Genomic DNA, 22,832 nt, shown 5'->3' with positions numbered 1-22,832 from the left:
GAGGAATGTTTATCACAGCAGAGAATTAGCCAAGTATAGGTGAGCGAATCTCACCAATGGGCAATAGTAACTAAGCTACTGAGCTCTGCTGTGTGCCACTTCACCGGTGTTAACATGAGCATCCTCACAACTGGCCTGTGAGGTACAGCGACTGTGAATCTGACTCTGGTCCTCATGCGTGTGGGGCAAGTATTTTAACCATGGAGCCATCTTCCTGGGTCTCTCCATTATGGCTATTTTAGATTGGGATCTTCAAACAACACTTATTTGCGGGGCTGCTTTACACACTGGGTAATTTGACAAAGAGCAGTCCACCATTTCACAGCTTCGAGGGCCAGAAGTTCAAAACCGAGCCATCTCTGAGGTTGGCTGCTTCAGAAAGCTGTGGGGAAGGGCCTGTTTTGGGTGTCTCTGGAGCTCTGGCTACCATGCTGGTCACATAGCATACTCCTATATGGAAATCTCTCCTCCAGCCATACTGGTTTGCTTCCACCTGACTGGCCTTGTTTTCACTTCTCTCCAAAAAAGGTCACATTCTTAGGAACTGGAGGTTAGGGTGATGTGAAAACTATTTCTGAACACAATCGGCCTATATCATACCGCAATGTGCCACTTCCACCCGTCACACTCAGGAATTCCTAGTCCTCATGGTGGGGGGCGGAGAGTGTGGCTTCTGTCATCACGGTGGGGCTGAGAGCTTGGCCTCCGGAACTCTCTGGCATTCTTAAGCTGGAGAATATTGCTAATTAATCTTTGAGAGGAGACCCCCAGAGAAGGGTCGCCCATGGCTGTCCCTGAAGGAAAGCACTGTTCTGTCCTTTGCAGGTGGTATCACGGCAACCTCACACGCCACGCTGCCGAGGCTCTTCTGCTCTCCAATGGACGTGATGGTAGCTACCTGCTGAGGGACAGCAATGAGCAGACCGGCCTCTACTCTCTCTCGGTGAGGTAGGTGCTTAAGGACTTGGTAGACTTCAGTCTCATCTGTCACTTAAAGCTCCCTGATTCTGGTTGAGTCATCAGATTAAAGGGTTTCAAACTCTGCATGGCAAGACAGTAAAGACACTTTCCCAGGCCTGGAGAGATGGCTCAGTGGTTGAGAACATTGGGCTTTTGCGAAGGACCCAAGTTCGGTTCCCAGCATCTGTGCTTGAGAGTTCACAGTGGCCTGCAACTCAAGTTTCAGGAAGATTTGCACTCATAAGAACACACACACACTTAAAAAAAATCTTCCTTGTTCCATTTACTGCAGGAAAAATATGTCAAAACCAAAGGAAACATTGGGAGTTATTTAATTCCACTGTGTCACTGGACACCTGAAGGCCCTGAAGCTCCAAGTCTGGTAGTGATACCATTGGTCAGCACTGAGCTGACTGTGATGATGCACATGTCAGTGGCTGCCTAGGCAGCTCTTCCATCACTGCCTTAAGTTCTTTGGCTGCCAGTCAAGCCCCAGGTGCCCAGCAATTCTTCCCCAGAATAAATAAAGTCTCAGATGGTCACAGTAGAGGAACTGTGGGAACACAAGAGAGAGCGCACCAGCCAGCCTTTATTTATAAACCTTGGACAGTGGAGAGGGGTTTGTAGGTGACTGGGTCTGATTTGCTTGGGCTAGAGGTGCCAGGATACTTATCCTACATGCAGTGGTCCAGTAGCTCATTTGCATGCAGTAGAATGAGTTCCTATCACAGGAAGAAAAACACAGTACTTAAATATCCTATAGGTGGGGGAAAACTTCCACGTACAATTAAAGGTCATTTTCTGAAGGCTAGGATCTCCTTAGCATAGGGTGGGGTACTTCCTGGAATCTCCAGGTGCTTGCTGAACACGTTCTATCGGGAAAGGGCTGGTCCTGTAATCTTCCTGAGAGCTTTGTGATGTTCCTTAGAGGATCTGGGGGTCCCAGCTCAGGGGAAGGGAAAACCGCACTGAGAAAAGGAGTCTGTTGTAATAGACGGAGCTCAGTTGGCTATCTAGATATGTCAGACATTGACCTCTCCAGCAGGGCCCCACAGATAGTGAGTGTCTCAGGAGCAATAACCAAGGCTGGCCTCTGGCCTCCATGTGCACATACACAGACATGCACATGCACTTGCACATATAAGTGTGCCTGTACACGTGTAAACATTTACACACACATACACACACACACAGTATTTCTCTAAACAACTGTTGAGGCTGCTGCGGGCTCAAAAGCAAATAATAAAACATTGATTGTCCTCTTTGGATTTGGAACCTTAGGTGTTAATTTTCTATGCCACATAACAACTTACCAAAAAAAAAAAATGTAGTGGCTTAAAACAACACAAATTGACCATGCCATTGTTCTTTCATGTATTAAAGTCCAGACCTAGCATGGGTGGATTCTCTCTTCAGATTCTACCAGCCTGAAATAAAGATGATTTCAGCTGCAGCTGGGGCTCCGGTCTGGATCTCAGTCTGCCATTATCACTTCCCCCTTGCCTCTTATGCTTTTCTTTCATTTCCTTGCTGTGGTAGCACCAGGGCCATCATTTGAGGAGCAGTGTCAACTGACAGCTGCCACTGCAGTTCTCTCTTTGTGGCCTACATGGGAAGTGCATGAGGCAGAGATGTTTGCTGCCTTCCTGCCAGCCAAAGCACAATTCTCTGATGTCCTCTTCTAGGGACAAAGAGAATTCTGTTTCATGGAGCTCATGTGAAGAGGTCAGGTCCACGCAGAGACTCTTCCTATTTTAAGATGAAGCAATTTAGAGATTTAATGATCCACAAAAATCTTTTCACAGCTTCATCTTGACTAGCTTTTACCTGGATAATTGGAAGCAGCACTCCACGGGGTTGGGGCATCTGTGAATGCGGCCTGCCATGCCTTCCCCCCACCCCCCCCACCCCCCGTGGCAGTGAGACTACACGCCTATTTGAAGGAGAGAGGGAGAAATAGGTAGTGCGTGGAGGACAAATTAGGCAACCAAAGGAAGGGGGGAAAAGTATATCTATTAATATTTTGGGGTTACCCTGACAATTTTTTAAAAATAAAATTTCTAAGTAAAAAGGCTAGTGGTTAGGGTAACTCAGTCACTAATAGTTAAGTCTATGCAAGGAAGAATAACTGAGTTTGGCTCAGTTATGGTGGTATGTGCTTTTACACCGGCATTGGAGAGGTGGAGAGGATGTAGAAATATCCCTCTGAGCCTCTGACCAGCCAGCCTTGTTGAATCAATGAACCCCGGGTTCAGTGATGGACCTTGCCTCAAGAAATCCAGGCAGAAGACTCATGAGAAACCAGGTGAACCCCTGGCCTCCACAAACATACGCATACCTGCTTACACAAATATGCACCTGCACACACGAGAACACGTGTACATATACACAAGGGAAAATAAAGAATAAAGATGGGGAAACTATGCATTCAAGATGGACTCCTGTTCTGGTGGGGAAAAGATTCCTGCTTTCTCTTATGGACAGAGACGGTGACAGCCTGCCAGGTGGAAAGCATGTTAGCGTGCTCTGTTGCACGGGTCTTCCAACTATCTCAAGCAAATCACATTTTATCTATGTGTGACAGACTCATCTGACCATAAGCTACTTATGAATAGATTGCTATTCATGAAAAATTAAAATACAAGTCATTGGTTTTCATTACAAATACTTGGTAACGCCTAGGGGAAACAAAAACAAACCAAAACCAAAACTACTAGGAGAGGCGACGGGACCTGTAGGCCACTTATTTAGAGGTATGATTATTTTTATTCATTTATTTGTTCAGTTCCTTAGGAATAGATGTTTGAAAGCATGAGTTTTGTACCAGACATCTTCATTCAAAGACCTTGTTGGTGAGAAGTGCAGCCTCATAGGGCCAATGAGACCCAAATCCAGCTACAAAGTAGTGTATAATAATAGTATGAAAAAATGGAAGATAAGTGTTTGGGTGAGAAGTAAAAAGGCACTCAATGTATGGCCGAATTATCATGTAATACTGGCCAAGGAGGTGGAATTTACTGGGGAACTCAATGGGTAGCAAGGTTGTCCACCAGCAGAGACCAGTGGGAAGGTGAAAAGAGCAATGACGGTATGAAGCAAAGGTGGAAATAACTCCTCCTAGAGGAACAGCAGGCCCAGATGGACAGTGGTCCTGAAGCTGGCTGCTCAGACCAGCAGCATCCACTGAGAAGCCGTTAGTACCTAAGTTCTAAGGGAGGTAGACCCAGCAACCTGGGATTCAACAAACCTTCCAGTTGACGCTGATACATTGTGAAGTTGGGGTACAAATGACGAAATGAGGGAGGAAGCTGGGAAGATGAAGTAGGGACAAGTAAAGTGAGCAAGCGAGAGAGAGACTTTATGCTATATTTTTCATTTCAAAAATGAAGTTGAAAATAATAGCCTTGGAAATGTGACGCTTTACTCAGTAGACAATCACGCAAGCAAGGGAGGAGAGACTAGGGTCATGTGACTCAATGACAGAAGCAGAGTTCTGATGACTCCTGACAAAAGAGGAGGGCCAAGGACAAACACGTCATTTCTGTCACCTCTGCTCCAGGGATTCATGTCCTTCATGGACGTTAATGTTTAAGAACCCTTGCAGTGAGTCCAGGAGAAGGCAAGGAACTGTCTCCTGTCTTCTGGTAGGAGAAAAGCTGAGAGTGTCTCTTCCAGAAGAAATGAATGACAGCCTTTAAAACTCTCGGTGATTTGCCGGGTGTGCTGGCGCACGCCTTTAATCCCAGCTCTCGGGAGGCAGAGGCAGGCAGATCACTGTGAGTTCGATGCCAGCCTGGTCTACAAAGTGAGTCTAGGACAGCCAAGACTACATAGAGAAACCCTGTCTCCGAAACACCAAAACAAACAAACAAACAAACAAACAAAAAATCCTCAGTGATCTGATGGCTGTGTGTTCTGCGTTCTCAAAGGTGGATGGTGCTCCTAACATATTGCTATATCTGTCTTCAAAAAGAATCATCATTTGTTAAATAACATTAAACACTATCATTTTTTTCCTTTCAGAGCCAAAGATTCTGTCAAGCACTTTCACGTCGAATACACTGGGTACTCGTTTAAATTTGGCTTTAATGAATATTCATCTTTAAAGGATTTTGTGAAGCATTTTGCAAATCAGCCTTTGATCGGAAGCGAGACGGGTAAGCTTAGTCCAGCTTTATATATATATATATATATATATATAAACAAATACCTGGTTTGTTTAAGAAGGTTATTGATTCATATTTCTGCATAAGAATTTGCTTGGAATCTGGTGACATCTCCTGGGACTAAGAAGATTCGCACAGTGAGGGGCAGGGAATGCATATGTCCCCACAGCCTGAGCTCACCGGGAACTTGTGATCCTCCTCCCTCAGTCTCACAAGTGCTGAGTTACGGGACACTAACAGCTCACACGGGCAGGCAGACCTTTGTGAGTTTGAGTCCAGTCTGGTTCATGCAGTTAGTTCCATAGCCAGGCAAAAGTAGATAGTGAGACCTTATTTAAAAAAAAAAAAAAGACAGTTTACTTACAGTGTTCTATTTTATAATGCGTACAGTGAAGAAAAGAAAAACAAAGCAAGATTTTTTTTTTCTGTCCTCATCATTTTAGGCATGGACACTGACAGAAAACTGTGCCTGTAACATGAAACTGCTATGTTTAGAAACTGTGGTGTGTGTGTGTGTGTGTGTGTGTGTGTGTGTGTGTGTGTGTGTGTGTAGGGGAGACCCAGAGAACTTAATTTGAAATATTTTCAAAGATAAACTTCACATGAAATGGCCACAGTGATCAAGTGCTCATTACTGAAAATGTTGGCTAGAAAGCATGTCTATGAGCAATAAAAGCCCGTATCTGTGTCACCTTGGTTTCTTACAAAGTTTTAGGACTGTAACTTGGTATGGCTTGGAAGGATTCAAAACTTCCCATTTCAGTAGTTAGACAGTCAAGCTGGAAAATTAATAATAAAAATATATATTTTTTTTTAAAAAAGCACCACATCTTGTTAAGCCAGCACTAACACCTGAGCTAAGTGAACATACAAGTAACAAAGTTTATTTCCTCTGATGGCTTTAGAGGTGTTAGTCCGAGCCACCTTACCCCATTGTCATCACGGTGGGAATGTGCATCAGTGAGAGCCAAGTAGCTCTCAGTCCCAGTTTAATATCCCCTTCAGGGCCACACTACCCATGACCTACCTTCCCATAAGGCCAGGCAGGGGGTCACACCTTCAGCCATGGGCCTTCGAAGGACAGTCTATCCGCGGCGAAGCACAAGCTATGCTGGCACTTGTCTATAATCTATAAAGAAAGCAAGTAAAAAGTCACCTCTGAACTTATGGATTCCAGCTTCATTTGCTCTGGCTGTTGGAAAATCTCAGTTTATCAACAGTGGGACAATTGCAAGAGCCTGTAGCATGAGACACTTAGGAGCACAGCTGGTCTCCGGGGATCCCTACATAGTTTGCTCAGGAAAGCCCCCCCCCCACTCCAGTGGTCTTGTTGCCTGTCAGTGTGGCTGGAAGAGCTGCCTTTGTTGGTTTCTGTCTTTGCCGTTTCTGTCACTGCGGCAGACCCCAGGGTGAATCAGTGTGTGGCCCGGATGAAAGGACCCACGGAAACCACAGAACAGTTGCTTCTCCTGTACTGAAAATTCAAGGTTTATGGTAGAGTATTGTGAACCTGAACCTAAAGCTGTAAATCTGCCTTTTTCCTGATGGAAATCCTAGCAGTCAGCCCCAACAGGTGCTTCACCACTTAACCTGCCCTCGCTCTCATAAACAAATGCATCTGAGGACACTCCTTTCCTCCGCTGCCTTGACCTGAGCAAGTGTGTCAGTTTCACTAATCCCTGCCCTGTGGCTTTATTTCTTGTTCATGTTCAACCCTACACTTGATTTTATCCAATTCTTGGTCTCTGGAAATGGAGAAGACTGTCTTAAAGCTGGGACTTTCCCTTTGTCCTGCCCCATATTTGTTATCAGTGCACATGTGAGAGTAAATGAATAAATGACGTCATGGATATTTACCTCCTGGAATTCTGTAGCTGTCAAAACCATTATCATTATCTGTTCACTTTCTCTTCTGCCCAGACAAAGTCAGCTTTCTTTCTTTCTTTTTTTTTTTTTTTTTTTTTTTTTTTTTTTTGCTTTTCGAGACAGGGTTTCTCTGTGTAACCTTGGCTGTCCTAGACTCACTTTGTAGACCAGGCTGGCCTCGAACTCACAGCTATCCACCTGCCTCTGCCTCCCAAGTGCTGGGATTAAAGGCATGCACCACCTTGCCTGACTTTTCCTTTCTTTCTTTCTTTCTTTCTTCTTTCTTCTTTCTCTCTTTCTTTCACTATTGTTGTTGTTTCTTTTCATTTTTTGAGACATGGTTCCTCTGTGTAGCCTTGGCTGTCCTGAACTTGCTTTGTAGACCAGGATGGCCTCGAACTCAAAGAGATCTGTCTGCCTCTGCCTCTGCCTCTGCCTCTGCGAGTGCTAGAATTTTAGACCTGCACCACCGGCCCAGCTTTTCAGGTCTTTCACTTAAACTTCTTTCCTAGACACTATTTAAATCTCTTTTATGGTTATCTGTGCACACTAGTGTACCTTCTCAAAATTAGGGGAAGGTATACATCTTGCCTTCTGGCAGATTCAAGGCAGGATGAGACCAAAGTGAGTGTAGTCATGTATTTTGACTGACACTTTGCCACACAGATCCAACCACAAACAAGAGGCTCATCTGCAAACTGTGCTACGGTAGGATCGGTCACCTTCACACTGCATTTAGAGCAATGCCCAGCCTCTTTATAAATACATTATCCTGACTAAAGAAATCACATAGCCAAGTACAGTACTTGTAATTCTAGTAGCCCGTAGGCAAGATGATCACAAGTTCAAGGTGAGCCTGTGCTACACAGCAAGGTAGAGGGTAGCCTGCACTACATAACAAGACCCAAACTTTAAAAAAAAGTGTGTGGGCGGGAGGGGGGGCGGGGGGGGGGGCGGGCGGGGAGGAGCTGGGCATAGTTGCACAGCCTGTAATCCTAGGAGGCAGAGGCCAATGGATCCCTGTGAGTTTGAAGCCAGCCAGGTCTACAAACTGAGTCCAGGACTGGACAGCCAAAGCTACACAGAGAAACCCTGTCTTGAAGAGAAAAAAAAAAAGCTTGTGATTAATGTGTTAGCACTAGAGTTCATAGTGTAGTTTATCCAAAGTTAAAGTGTTCTGTGCATTATCACTGTGGCTCCCGTTTTACTTACTCTAGGAGGCTGATACTGTTATCCTGGTCACTGTCCGTTCTCTCTTCTATCCATTGTCTGATAAACAGTTTGCTGCTTTTGGGGCCCCGATTCAGCTGGTGGATGTGGACAGGACTTGCTGACTTCAAGCCCTTGAGTTTGCTGCTTTTGGGGCCCCGATTCAGCTGGTGGATGTGGACAGGACTTGCTGACTTCAAGCCCTTGAATTAGAATACATTAAATTCTACTTGCTTATCTGTCCCCACCAGATGACGGCAAAGCCACCAAAGCTTGTTCAAGGGACAAAACTCATGACACTTGAATGTTCCAATCTGCCCACCGTGGGAGTAATAGGCTTCCGGAAAACAAGATAGGGTGATGAAGTCACGATGACTGTTGAGCCTAGGAGGGCTGCCGAAGGCACAGAGTCACCACTGTGGCCATGAGGAGTGGTGCGTGGAAAGCAAGATGCCACCTTCTAAAAATAGCCCATTTATTCTTGTTCATGTATGCACCGGCATCTGGTGGGCACGGATGGTGGTACATGCCTATAATCCTAAGTTCAAAGTCTGCCTAAACCATATAGCAAACCCTGCCTTCAAATACGAAACCCAAGAGTTCCTGTTGTTAGCTCCAAGGAACCAGGAGACCTCCAAGCTAAATTTTTGGTGGTTTGAAGCAGAGTGCCGGAAAACTACTTGCTCATACGTCGAACAAGGCTCTGCCAGAACTTTCTTCTCTAGATCTTCCAGAATCAAAACTAAAATGCAATATCTTAGGCCACTCCTGTTGTTTACTCCCAGACCCAGCTTTGGCCTGCCTTGCCTAAGAGCATGTATTTATAGAGACATCTTGCTTGGCTTGGTGGCCCAGGCCTGTAATTCTACCTAATAGGAGACTGGAGGAGTCGGAGGATCACAAATCCAAGGCCAGCCTCGTAAACTTAGCAGGATACTGTCTCAAATTAAAACAAAACAAACAAACAAACAAAACAAAAACTAATGTTAAAAAAAGGGATCCAGTATTTGCCCAGCATGCTCTATGCCCTAGAGGGAGACCATATATTACTTCATCCACTGGAGGGAATGCCCCTGCCTCTGAGGGCAATAGGATGAGGCACATAAAATGACACAGACCTCGCCCTTGTGCTCTCCAATGACAGAAAACAGCGTCAGTAAGTAGCGTGACACCCCAGGTACTTGGTTGCTGGTCACCAAAGACGTCTGTCTTGAAGACAGGAGAAAGTGTTGATCCAAAGGGTCGCATTGCAGCATCTGTTCATCTCTTCCTTAAACACCCAGAATTTCTGACTTTTAATCTGAAGGACACAGGTTTCCTAAATCACACCTAACCTCCTGCCGGCTCCTGAGTCGATTACAGAACACTAATTTCCCCCTGACCTCCGCTGAAGTGTTTGTTCATTCAAAGTTCTTGGTCTTTGCAACCACCCACACTCTGAAGAGGTTTCCAACCTTACCATTTCCTGAGCCCACAGTAGAGCTATGCAATGTACTCACTTGCTTTTCCTCCAACATGTTCGATAATTGTATGCTTTCAGTAATTCACTCACTTTAAAGTTATCTTATTCTGCATATTAGCATAAACTCCCCGAGGAGAGGATTTTGATGAGTTCTGTTTCCTGATGGATCCCAGAACTTGAAAGAATAATACTGATCACTTCCTTAGCATGCCAGGGTGCGGGTGGGGGCTGGGAAGCGGGTACCCTACAGTCTGTACAGTACTCAAACACTCCGGGCAGTTCTAACCAGCCAAACTGATAAAAGGAAAACATAAGCTTATGTGTCAGTGTTCTGTATCTACGCAGTGATGATTACATCCACAGTCCGCCTTTCATTTGTCACGGATGATATCAGAAAATTGTATTCCAGACATTTTTAGTATAGTTAATATTTACTGATTCTTCCTCCAATTAGCTAAGTTTCATATACACAATCATGAAAATGTGGACGGCATTTATATTTATAGGTGGGCATTCAAGTATTGTTAAAACAAACAAAAATGGCCTTTGCTCATTTAAATAGCTTCCAGTGAAAACCGTCATGAACGTTCTTTTTGTTTTGCCTTGTCTTTTGTTTCTTTTGGGGGGGGTGTGTTGTTTTGTTCTGTTTTTGTTTTATAGTTCAAGGTAACTTTGTTCACCTATTCCACATAGGAAAACATGCATAGTGCTTCATGTGAGGTACTGTGTTTGCAACTTCCCTTTAGAATAGTTGGTGCTGTGTTTGTTGGAGACCCACTGTGGTTCTTTCCCAAATGTCAAATTTCCACTTCTGTCTTTTGCTTTGATGTGGGATGACTGGGCCTTTAGTAAAAAGTTTTAGCTCTTATTATTCATTTTGTGGCCCCAGCTAGTTTCCTGGGGCAGCGCTGCAAGCTAATGAGGTTAAGAGTGTAAGAGCTGCCTGGGATGCTTCGGGAAGTAACTTAATGGACAAGTTGGAATTTTGCCAAATCCAGCCAGCAGTCACTTCTTCCATTTGAGCAGGCCAGGCATTAAATGTTTTTCAGTCAGTAGGGGAGGTGTGTTTGCAAATGAAAAAAGGTAAGGGGGTGGGGAGGCCACACTGTGGGATGTTTAGCAAGTTCCAGGCATTGGCTCAGACAGTTTCACACATATCGCACCATTTAAACTTCCCAGCTGCCCACAAGCATACACACAGTGACCTCATTTTCAGATGGGGAAATAGAAAAAGAGGATTTAAGTTACTTTCCCCAAGGCTGTGCGTCTAGTAAGCCTCAGAGCTACCGCTGGAGTCTAAGCTGAGCTTCAGAAGGAGCAGGTGCTTTCTGCGCTGTGCGATACAGACTTTATTGTTGAGGAAAGTGGATCGGCTTCAACTTCTGCCTACGGTTATGGCTATTCTCACGGTATTTAAGTGAAATGCCATTTGAGGGGTGTTTAAATATTTTCATTACACTTATCTATTATTTATTTATTTACTGTGTGTGTGTGTGTGTGTGTGTGTGTGTGTGTGTGTGTGTGTGTGTGTGCGCGCACATTTGCAAGTCAGGGAAGAGCTTTCTGGAGCCATTTCTCTCTTCCTGGGCCCAGGTATGACACTCAGGCCATCAGGTTTGGCAGCAAGCACTTTTACCCGTCTGTGCCATCTCACTGGCCTCTATTCAAACACTCAGACTAGGAAAAGTAATCTTAAAACTATCCAGAAAACATTCCTAAAACAGTAGGCCTGATTGTATCTCTCTCGAGAAAGGACATCAAACTGCCTGTGTAAATAAGGCAAAGAAAAAAAAAGTGAAGATGAAAGAAAATGCTCAGGAGGGGGAAGTGGGAACAAAGTCCTTCAAGGGAATGTCATAGCTACAGGAAGCAGGCCGTGCACTGGGTACAAAGCTTTCTGGCCATCTTCCTCCCACTTTGGGGCCAGTGTGTTTGAATCGCTTTCCAGGCAGTTAGAAATGGGACTAGAGAGATGGCTCAGAGGTAAAGAACATTGGCTGCTCTTCCAGAGGTCCTGAGTTCAATTCCCAGCAACCACTTGGTGGTTCACAACCATCTATAAAGAAATTGGGTGCCCTCTTCTGGCATGCAAGTGTACATGTAGGCAAAACACGGTATACATAAATAAATAAATATTTTAAAATAAGAAAGAAAAGAAATGGAAGGCAGCGTTTAATTTCTCCTTTACAAATGAATAAACTGGCCTGCGGAGGAAAAGAAAGCAAATGCTCACACCCGCATTCCTCCAGCTGCCTCCAGTGAACCCATGTCTTCAAATCTTGACTTATACGTTGGACTCTTGCCCACCTTGGGGAGGAGTGTGCTCCCCATGGCAATGACACTGAGGCTGAGAATGACTGTGGGGCGATGAGCAGATCCAGGAAGTCTCCAGTCCACTCTATCTTCCGCCTCTTGCCGGCCCTGTGGACTCCGGCACATTATGCTACCGCTTTGAGCTTTGAGCTCTGGTTTGATTGGCATCTAACGCTGAGCTTGTGGTAACAGTTCGTACTGCGGTGCCTTCTTGTGATGATGGAGCAATGGTTCTCCATGTGTGTTCACCACTATGATTTATTTACTAACCCCGTTGGTGGTAACTAATTACATCAGATTCAAGGCAGGAGCTGTAAGCTCTTGGGTATACCGTGAAACATTTAATCACAGGTGTGACCATGGGATGTTTGTAATGTCTTATATTTCAAGCCCTAGCACGCAGCTTTGTACAGTAGAAGCAAAGGACCACTCGAAAGCAAGTGACCTGACTTGGCTTAGGCATTTGAACAGAATCTTCTACCCTGGCTAACTGGCTAACTGGTCTACTTCCCTTTTCTTAGTGTGTTTCTTTCTCTCTGGGAGGGTAGACATGAGATAGTAAGGCTGCTATAGTTGTAAATGAATGTTGGCTCAAGTATGTCAAACAAGCACAGGAAAAATGACTGGACTATTCAGTTAGGACTCCCCACAATTACAAAGCCACATTATCATGGCAGTGATCAGAAAAACACACAGTGACAATTGCAAAACTGTTTTCTGAACCCAGAACAGTATAAATAAAACATGGGTGAATATTTTCTCACTTATGTAATTTAACAAATATGTATCAAGTGCCAATCACCAGATAGACCCTGTTAGCCACTGATAAAATAGAGGTGAATTAAATAGATTTATTTCTTTTTATGTGTATGAGTGTTTTGCCTGCATGTATGCCTACATCACTCGTGCCTGGTGCCCTCTGAGATCAGAAGAGAACATCAGATCCCCTTGAACTAGAGTTATGCATGGTTGTAAGCCACCATGTGGGTGCTGGGAACTGAACCCAGGTCCTCTTAACCACTGAGTCATTGTTCCAGGCCCCTCAAAAACCATTCTTGATCTCAAACACTTTATGGCCCAGCTGGGAGACCTAACTTTAGTGCATTAAATAAATATGAAAATAAAAGTCTTCCCATTAGGAGTTACATGTGTGCCAAACTACATTTTGCTCCCTACAGCAAAACAACACCTGAGGAGGCCTCAGGCCGTTTCTTTTTTCTGAGTTTCATCTAGAGGACTCCCCTAACGCATCACGGTGTTGTGTCTGGATGTATCTGTCACGTAATCTCCATGTTATCATTCGCTCCATCACATGAGAATGCCTATGTTGGTCCAGCTCTGGTCATCTGAAGAATGATGCCCCCACCCCCACCCCCATGAATATGTCTGAAGCCAGGCTCTTGTCAGCGGCAGGAAGCAACCTTCATGAAGCTCAGAAACTGAAGTGAAACTTGGAACCAAGTGGTTAGGGCAGCCGGTTTCTGATCTGCTTCCCTCTCTGTCTTCTGCCACACCCACTGCAACTTCTCCCCACCCCTCTCCCCACCTCCCCACCGCCTTTCATCTGACTCTTCTAACAAAGTCCCGTGGCGCCTTTGCCTTTGTCTCAACTCGTCAACCCAGAGTTCCTTTCTGTAGAGCAAAAAAATGTTGTCACGGGCTTTGGGTGAAAGTTATGCGTAGGTGCGTCTCTAGCTACATTTTAAAACACTGGAGTATGAGAAGAGGAAATGCACGGGCAAGCTGAACAAGAGAGCAAAGGGAACCAGCTCAGTAGTCACGGCAAGTCTGAGGCTGTCAGTGGTGGCTATGCCTGCAGGGGCCTAGCTCTCAAAAGTGGACCTCCAGCAATGCTTGGGAAGCCAGGAAACAGCAGTCAACCCCTACTGAGGTTGCTGAGCCTTTCCAGAGGAGAAACTAAGTGAAGTGGACCCAATTAGTGGACTCTCTCTCTCTCTCTCTCTCTCTCTCTCTCTCTCTCTCTCTCTCTCTCTCTCTCTCTCTCTCTCTCTCTCACACACACACACACACACACACACACACACACACACACATACACACACATAAAATCTTTAAGAAAAAAAATCAGGCTCACCAAAATTCATTCACTAGAGTTTCACTTAAGGACTTTTAAATGTTCATCTTCAAAGAACGATACGTCCTGTTTTGTAATCTCTACAAACACCCTTTCTCTGGAGCACAGCTCAGCCCTGTGAAGGAAGTGTAGTTGTTTACACTAGTTGGGGGAAGAACAAAAACACAGAAGGGCTGCCCTAGGTCAGCATGTGCAGAGGACAGGAGAGGAGCAGTCCACCTTGGTCTTGGCGGCTGGGCCCAGAGATCTTTCTAGATAGCGACTGCCTGTCATATGAGCTGCGGGGCCTCTTGAGGGGTAGACTACATAGACAGGACACTAGCCCTGAGCTCACCCAGCATCTGCAGAGATGCCCAATGTTCACACAGCCCCGGGGCCTGCTCAACGGCTGCTCTTGGGTTCGATGCCTCTGCTGTCATTCTGACTCCTGCTCTACAGATGAGGGATGAATTCTCAGGTGTGTGTGTGGGGGGGGGAGGACGGTGTCACAGTGATAAAAAGACAGCACAGAGAAGCTGCAGGGGGGAGGACTGTGCCCTCTGAGAGCTGTCAAGCCGTTTGTCATTGTGAGGCCAGCGAATGGAATACGGAGAGGGCAGGATCGTATTCATCTCTAAGGCAGTATCATCGTTTCCTTCCCCCCTCCCACTTTATGGCAGCCCCATTATCTGGGCCAGTGCGTCTGATTTTATAGTCTACCATGTCTATAGACAGTGGGTCAGTGTTTGGAGGACACAGTTGTCCCTGGCATCCAGGGCTTTGGCACCACCAAGGAGACCGTTTTCTGTCACTATTGGCCCCTCTTTTGCCCCAATTCGGTATCTGTCCTTTCTAGAGTCTTTCAACCCATCTTTTCAAAGATGACCACCCATGGGTCCCCACTGCCCTCCCCACCTTCAGATTGTGCCCTCTTTTATTCATTTGTTCATAACACATCTTACACCTATAATGGATTGTCCTTGAGATTCTGGTCCCTGGATCTTGACGATAAGCTTAATAAGAGCGGGAACCCATCCGTGTCTGCTGTGATGGCCCCGTGGCCAACACAAGTGCCTGGCCCAGAGCTGAGCAAATACTGCTCAAATTACCTGATGATTGAATTATTTTCTTTATGCCTAGTACAGTCCTGAATAGAGCTGCTATAGAAAAGGCTTTCTAAAATAAAAAAGCAAGAAGCAGACTGGGACTAGAGCTCAGTGGTGCAGCCTGTGCCTAGCACATCCGAAACCCTGGACCTTTCACAAGCCCCAGAAGATGAGTGAGAAGCCATTGCAATAGAGGAAAAACAAAGACTTTGGCCGGACGTTTCCAGTTTCTGATTGACTGATCGGTTGGGGGAAGCTTGCAGAATGGGAAACATCAGAATGCCAAGTCAGACGTTCTCCAAGCTTCCGAATGGTGTTCCCAGGGCCCTCCTTGTCTGAGCTGAACCCCCTTTCTGCCTGACCTTCTCTTCTATATGGAAGTGGAAGCAATTGCAAATGAGCTTCCATCTGTTCATGCTACACTCACCCAAGTCAGGCCGGAGTTTCCTTGAGGTGCGGGAAGAGCATTGGAAGAGGGCTGGAAGGCCATGGTTTTGAGGTCCTCTGATGTGTTACCTCTGTTCCAATGCTCTTATGCCGTAAGGGCAGCAAGATAGACCCACCCTGTGCCGGGTGCTCTCAGCTTTGTTAGGGTCCACTTGCAAATTCTCTAGTCATCGCCTAAGGTCTAGCTCAATCACCAAGCTTCTTCTGAAAGCCTTTCTTCTGAATATCCATCCCACGTTGCCCACATCACTCCATGGGCCTCATTGCCCTGTTCATTTAAATGACTACATTGACTGCTCATCTACAACATACTGAACATCTCCACATCCAAGTGCCATGGCTTGCGTGATGCTGGTACTCTCTGAATGCAGAGAAGATGGCTCAGCACACGTGTATAACAATAGAGGGGGTGATGACCTGGTGACCTGGGTTTGTTCCCTGGAATCACATGGTAGAAGGAGAGAAATGCTCCCCAAAAGTTGTTCTCTGACTTCCAAATACCTCTCTCTCTCCTTCTCCCTCCCTCCCCCTCTCTGTCTCTGGCTCTCTGTCTCTCTCTGTCTCTCTCTGTCTCTGTCTCTGTCTCTGTCTCTCTCTCTCTCTCTCTCTCTCTCTCTCTCTCTCACACACACACACACACACATACACACACACACATACACACATTACGCACACTTAATGATACATAAACAAATAAATTAATATTCCTTACAAGCCAGTCAGTCACCTCGTTGACATTTGGATCTTCCCTTGGGAGCCGTATTGGATTATATGTATATGCATGTGTATACGAATGTATGTATATTTCTGTTTTCATTCAGGGACTCTGATTGTTTTGAAACATCCCTACCCAAGAGAAGTGGAAGAGCCTTCCATTTACGAGTCGGTCCGGGTTCACACAGCAATGCAGACAGGAAGGACAGAGAATGACCTCGTGCCCACTGCGCCTTCCGTAAGTGCCCACCGTGCTCGTCCGTCACTGAATGCCATTGAGCGCAGCAGGAACTAAAGTCCATTGCTTCACATAAAAGCTCTAGCCTGGAGTCAGCCGAGTGGCACACGCTCACAATCCCAGCACTTGGGAGTCTGAGACTTGAGGTTCAACCCTGGCCTACATAGGGGGGTCCATGCCAGCCAGAGATGTCTTGTAGCACCATGCCTTGAAAACAAGCGAACAATCTAACGATAAAACAATCGTTTTTTTTGTAAACGTGTTTGTAAAAAAACAATACATTTTAGAGAGAGATACAAAACTTGGAAATTGTTATATTTTGATGGCTATACTTCTGTTCATCTGGTCCAAGGGAAATTTAAAACAAACAAACAAAAAGCAATCTACAAATACTTTGGCTGATTGTAGCTCAGTGTTACAGTGCTTGCCTGGTATTGTGAGGTCCTGGGTTCCATCACCTATAGAACACGAACACACACACACACACACACACACACACACACACACACAAACACTCGGGGGGGGGGGGGAGGGCGCCTTAATGATAGGATTTCAAAAACTTAGGAAATGTCACTGAAATGTCTCTCTGTAAATAGCCAGACATGTTCGTGGTGGAGTAAGTGAGAGACGTGTTGGCCTACCTGCCTGAGAAGTCATTCTTTAACAAGCTGCTCAAAACTTAGAGAAACAGTTTCCTTCTCACTTCAACTGTCCATGAAAGAAAAGCCCTCTCCAGCGTCACCAGGAAACTCGGGGTGCTGTGTTTCTAGCATTCATTCTCCATTGACTGGCGGCCACAGAGAGAAAGAATTCTCCCAGAGTTCACCGGTGCCTGTTCTGTGAGCCGCAGTCTTCGGGTTGCTTCCTTATCTTCAGGTTTTTCCACTTGCTATCTCTTCCTGGCACACTGATTACTTGTAGTAAGATAAACCTCAGTTTTGGCAGATGACAAAAATGGCAATGCCCAAATAAAACAGGAAGAACCAATCCTGCCCTTGAAACACAGCCACTTGCTGTTACTCAGCTACCAAACACACTAAAGTAGATGGGGCCTTCCTGTCCATGAAGTGAGGTTTTTTTTGTTTTTTTTTTGTTTTGTTTTTTTCTATTCTGATGCCAGAGAAGGCCTTCTTAAGTGTACCATGCTGGGTGTGATGGTGCTGTCTGGAAACTGCAAGCCCAGGGAGGGCTAAATTTGTGGCTAGCCATGGCTGTGTAGCAAGATGCTGTGTCATTAAAGGGGGAAGAAGGGCTAGGGCACAGCTCCAGGGGTAAAGCGTTGTCCACACAACCTGAGGACCCGAGTTGAGATGCCCATAGCCAGGTAAAACCAAGGACTCAGAAGCATGCGCGTCCTATTCCCTGTAGGAGACGAGAGGCAGAGACAGGAGCATCTTGGGAAGCTTCAAGTCCAGCTAGCCTGGTGTATGTTTCCTCCATATACATGTTATTGCACGTACATGTGAGCACACACTTACAGCTTATATATAGGAATCCTTGTGTGTATGCTTCTTTGCGGCTTTGTAGCTTGGATGGTTAATTTTAACCGCTTTACTAAGACTCCTCAAAAATTAAAATGCTAGAAATAGGTTTCAAAAGATCTGGTGTGTGTGTGTGTGTGTGTGTGTGTGTGTGTGTGTGTGTGTGTGTTGGTTTTGTTAGAGTTAGCAAAAGGAAGCATCAGATGTTAGAACTAGAGAAATCTAGGAAAGTAAAGTGAGTGATACATATTCCAGAGTCAGACCAGACCAGAGATCAGATGAAGACTACCTCTGCTCAGTTTTTTTCTAGCCTGCCAGTTCCCTTTGTAGTTTTCCTCTTTCCCTGTTCTTAGCTCTCTACCTGTCACAAAACCACCTGCTGCATCAACTGTTTAACTTGACATTCTCCTCTGCTGGACTTGCTTTGTTTTGTTTTGTTGCCTTTAGCTTTTCGAGACAGAGTTTCTCTGTCTGTAGGCTTGGCTGTCCTGGGTTCACTTTAGACCAGGCTGGTCTCGAGCTCACAGTGATCCACCTGCCTCCTCCTCCCTGAATGCTGGAATTACAGGCGTGTGCCACCATGCCTGGCTTTCCTTTCTTTTCTTTTCTTTTTCTTTCTTTCTTTCTTTCTTCTTTCCTTCCTTCTTTTCTTTCGTTTTTGAGGGAAAAAAAGTATACAATATATTCTGATTATACTTTCCCCTTCCCCAAATCCTCCAGATCCTCCCTCCCTCCCCAATTCATGCCTGTTCTCTTTAAGAAAACAATCTAACAAGAAATGTATCACACACACAAAAACAAAAACACAACAAATAGAAACCAAAGTATACAACCAATAAGACAAAAAAGGTCTCCCAGAAGCAAAACAAGACAAAAAGTCGACAAGAATACCAGTGAGCTAATTTTGTGTTGGCCAACTTCTCCTGGCCATTAGGTCTACACTGAAGTGTGGTCATTGTACCCAGTGAGATTCCATTAAAGAAAATTAGTTTTTCCTTTGCCAGCAGGTATCAGTTAAAAACAGTTTCTTTCTTAGGGGTAGGAGCCCATGTCCACTTTTCCCACTCAGGTTCTGCTTCTAAAGATTCCAGAGACTCACGGTCAGTGAAACTATGATCTCTTAAGATTCATCCAGTACTTCATTTGTAGCTTTGGTCTCAGGTAAGACAAGGACTCTTTAGACCAAATTATGGAAGTCATATTACCTTTTGTTTGCTTCCTCATTGTATCAGATAGTTCCCCTGCCTGAGTATGTAGACTAACACAGGAGGGAAATTTTAAGCAGTGGTTAGTGCTTGGCCGAGGAGGAATGCATAATGAGACACCTACGGGTTTATTATGTAATGACACCAACCAAAATAATAAAGGCTTTTTAATAGCTCTGGAACCGTATCTCATCACTGATTGCTTATGGAAGCCTGGACTGACATGGCTGAGGGAAGGATTCTGGTCAGATTAGCATTCTTGTCCCCTTCTGAGCCCAAGGCCTCTTTGTTTACTAGTTGTCCCAAACAGCCATCCGATGTGGCACCTCTGTCTCCCAACTCTGAAGTATCCACACTTCTGTTTTCTCTTTTGAGAATTCAGTTACTGCCTGAACCCTGTCTGTGGAGGAAGAACGTTACATCATACTTATAGAAGAAGAACTTGCTTGAAGTAAAAGTGAAAGCAGTCCCATTTCCCTTCAATTGCTGGTGCTTACATAAAATTACTTAATAACCGTTGCCAGTTTCATTTAGGGAATTTATTACTCATGTATAATAAACAGCAAAGCATTAATTAATTCATTTGTTAAACAAATTGTTTTAAGTGCCCACCATAAGCCCATCTTTAAGTAGTGTGAATTTTGCAGTAAACTAGGCAAAAACCTACCATTATTCAGTTCCCATTTTACTGCAAGTCACAGACAACAATCCCTGTCATACTATAATACCAAAGAGGTTAAGGGAAGGGCAGTGCAACCTCCCTGAACAAGAAACGTTTGAGAAGAAATGTCATTTAGAGGAAGTAGAAATTGTGTTATGTGCATATATGAAATTGCCCACAAACAAATGTGTTTTTAAATAAAGGAAGTGACAGTCCACATTAAGGAGTAACAAGCCAGAGTAGACAGAAAGTAATAGAAGATCTGTGAGGCAGAAATTCCATAGCGGGGCATCAAGGACCAACAGGCTCAGCATCACTAGGAGGAATGTGAGACACAAAGGGGACAAAAGAGCCAGAAAGAGTTGCTTGCCAGCAGTAGGACAGCTAAGGAGACAAGCTCAGTGTCCTGCAGTGCTCTCCAGATGCCAGCTGGCTCCTTCACGGACCCCAAAAGCCTTCACTGCATAAGGCGGATGTTCTGCATGGTGAGAAAGTTTGAGTCTTACTCACACAACTTAAGTCTTCACGTTTTGAAAGAGGCCCCCTAACTACTAACTGTTCCGTGGTCTTGACACTGAGTGAGAGGCAAGGAGACCTCTTAGGACGCGAGCTGGTCACCATCAAGATGGTAGGAAGATAGGAGAGGCAATAAGAGACAATGTAGCTATAACAGAGGGATAATGTGTTTCAAGTTTCTGACTCAGAGTGTCTTAGTGAAAGTACGTGCTGCCTTAGCTTCCTTTGAACAATCCTCTCCGAGAGAGTTTCGTGTCTGTGGTATCTTTCTCTATGATGTGTGCTTATTCTTGAGTGTTTCTTTGGATGTTTCCAGGATTACCGCCGCCCCCCCCTCTCACTGTGTGTGTGTGTGTTTAGGTTCTTCATTGCAGAGTTATAATATACATATTTAATATATGCTGTGAACATCTTCTGCACATTTCATGGCTTCCTAAAACACAATTACATACATTCCTTAATATTCTACTATTTAGTATATGTTTACTTAAAACAGTCATTCTGTTTTGCTTGCTTGTTTGTTTTTTGAGACAGTTTTTCTTGTAGTCCTGGCTGTCCTGTACTCTCTTTGTAGACCAGGCTGTCCTCAAACTCACAGAGATCTGCCTGCCTCTGCCTCCTGAGTGCTGGGATTAAAGGTGTGTGTCACCACACTTGGCTTGGGTTTGTTGTTGTTTGTGAAGGAATGCTAAGTGAATGTATCAACCATCAATAAAGTGCTGTTTAGCCAATCAGCTGGGCAGAAGGACAGGAAGTAGAAGGCAGGACTTCCTGGAAGGGAGGAGAAAACGTTTGACAGCTGGGGAGAGGAGAGGGTTTTGGACGGTTGGAGGAGGACGGTGGGAACTGGACATGGACTGGCCTGGGGTTCATTGTGGCAAGTGTTTGGAATAAATGTATGTTATAAGGTTTAGAGTAGTTTGTTTAGTTTAGGAGTAGATTAGAATCAGTTCAGACTCTGCCCGGCAAAGTGCTGGCAGCTTTAAAGTATGTTTTAGTCTCTCTGTGTCAGTTATTTGCTTTGTAGGCTGAATGGATACAAAACACTGTACCAGTTGTTTTAATCATATTTTAAGGGTTGAAGTAATCTTGAACTTACAGAATGACTGCAAGAATAATCCAAAAAGCTTTGTCTTCCCTTAGCCATTTAAGAGTTCCTTGCTTATAGGAGGCCTGGTCATTCTAAATTTTGCAGAGTTCATTTCCTATAGAAAAAAGGCACTGCTTTAAGTGACCACACAGCACTATCCAAGTTAGAAACTTACTGCTATGCCCCTGTGCTGTCCGCTCAGCTCACTGAGCTATTCCCCACGCAGTCCTCCAGAGCACGGGGATCTCTCTTCAGTTTTATGTGTCGTGTTGATTGAGCATCACCCGTGTCTGATCTTCAGTTTTTTACTTGCGTTTCGCTCTCTTTCTCTTAAAGGCTGATCCTTTCGCAAACTATTTGTATGTTTGCATGTCTCTCTCTGAGTCACGGTTAAACTGGACTGTGTGGTTTGGTAAAAACACCACAAGGGACTCTCCTGTGCCTCACTGCCTCCTCAGATCCACCAGGTTTGCAGTTTCCTCTATAAGGAAAGGTTCGATTAGGGAGAGGTATCGCCAGCTTTCTTCACTTTAGAAATATTTTATTCTTTTGTTGTTGTTGTTGTTAATAAAAATTTCAGGAAAGCTACTGGAGAGTGTTTGAATATGCCCACTCCGCTCCTAACTCAAATTTTGTTCATCAGTGTGTTTACTAGCTCTCTTAACCACTGCCCTGGCTATTTCAAGTGGTGGGCCTCAGAGGTTCTTACTTCTTTTATGTTTGTTGGCCACCAGGCTGATGTAGAGAAAGCCCTTGACTTCCCACATTATCCAGCATTTTGTGAATCAATGGGTTAAGATCCTATCACAATTTATTTTGATCCTTCAAAAGTGTTTGGGATTTAGTGAGCAAGAACCCTTTTGAGGTGGCTTCTGTGTCTTTGGCCTCCTAACGCTTTGATAACTTTGTTTTCTGATGCAGCAAGTTGCCACAGGCTTTCCTTGTGCTCATATCTGAAGTCAACTATTTCATAACAAATGCCTTGTTCTTCTTTGGCCATAAAGGGGCACTTTACAGCTTGATATCTGAGCTACGTAAACCTATTTTGACCGAATTGTCACTCTCCTACCTACTTGGGGATTAGGAAAAAATATGTGTGTCTGCTCGGGTCCCTATGAATTTATGTTGTGTCTGTTGGTCCATCTGTCCATCTATCAGTCCTCCTTCCATGGATACAGAGCAACAACTGAAGCCCTCACCAGAACCACAAGGCTCATTCTCGTTTTTTTCTTCCCCTTTGATTATCTGTGGCACCTCCTCCCACAGGGAGGAATTTAGTGATCAATAGCCTGCAAACAATGCCAACTTGTTGCTCTGCTGCCCA

The 22,832-nt window shown here is 44.8% G+C and overlaps 1 protein-coding gene across 1 annotated transcript in view; it reads left to right on the top strand.

The window, feature by feature from the left end:
* The window catches only part of DAPP1 (dual adaptor of phosphotyrosine and 3-phosphoinositides 1), a 50,906-nt gene that overhangs the window by 15,591 nt on the left and 12,483 nt on the right, over window positions 1–22,832 (top strand). Inside the window, exons 3-5 of the mRNA XM_084756590.1 lie at window positions 826–948; window positions 4,984–5,117; window positions 16,425–16,555. Of these exons, the coding sequence (XP_084612716.1) occupies window positions 826–948; window positions 4,984–5,117; window positions 16,425–16,555 (388 nt within the window). The remainder of the gene's footprint in view (window positions 1–825; window positions 949–4,983; window positions 5,118–16,424; window positions 16,556–22,832) is intronic.

This window comes from Acomys minous (genome assembly GCF_964271855.1).
Source record: "Acomys minous genome assembly, chromosome: 14".
NCBI classification, from domain to species: Eukaryota; Metazoa; Chordata; class Mammalia; order Rodentia; family Muridae; genus Acomys; species Acomys minous.
Note: the sequence above shows the minus strand (reverse complement) of the source record. Positions and strands in the feature narration are given on the sequence as shown.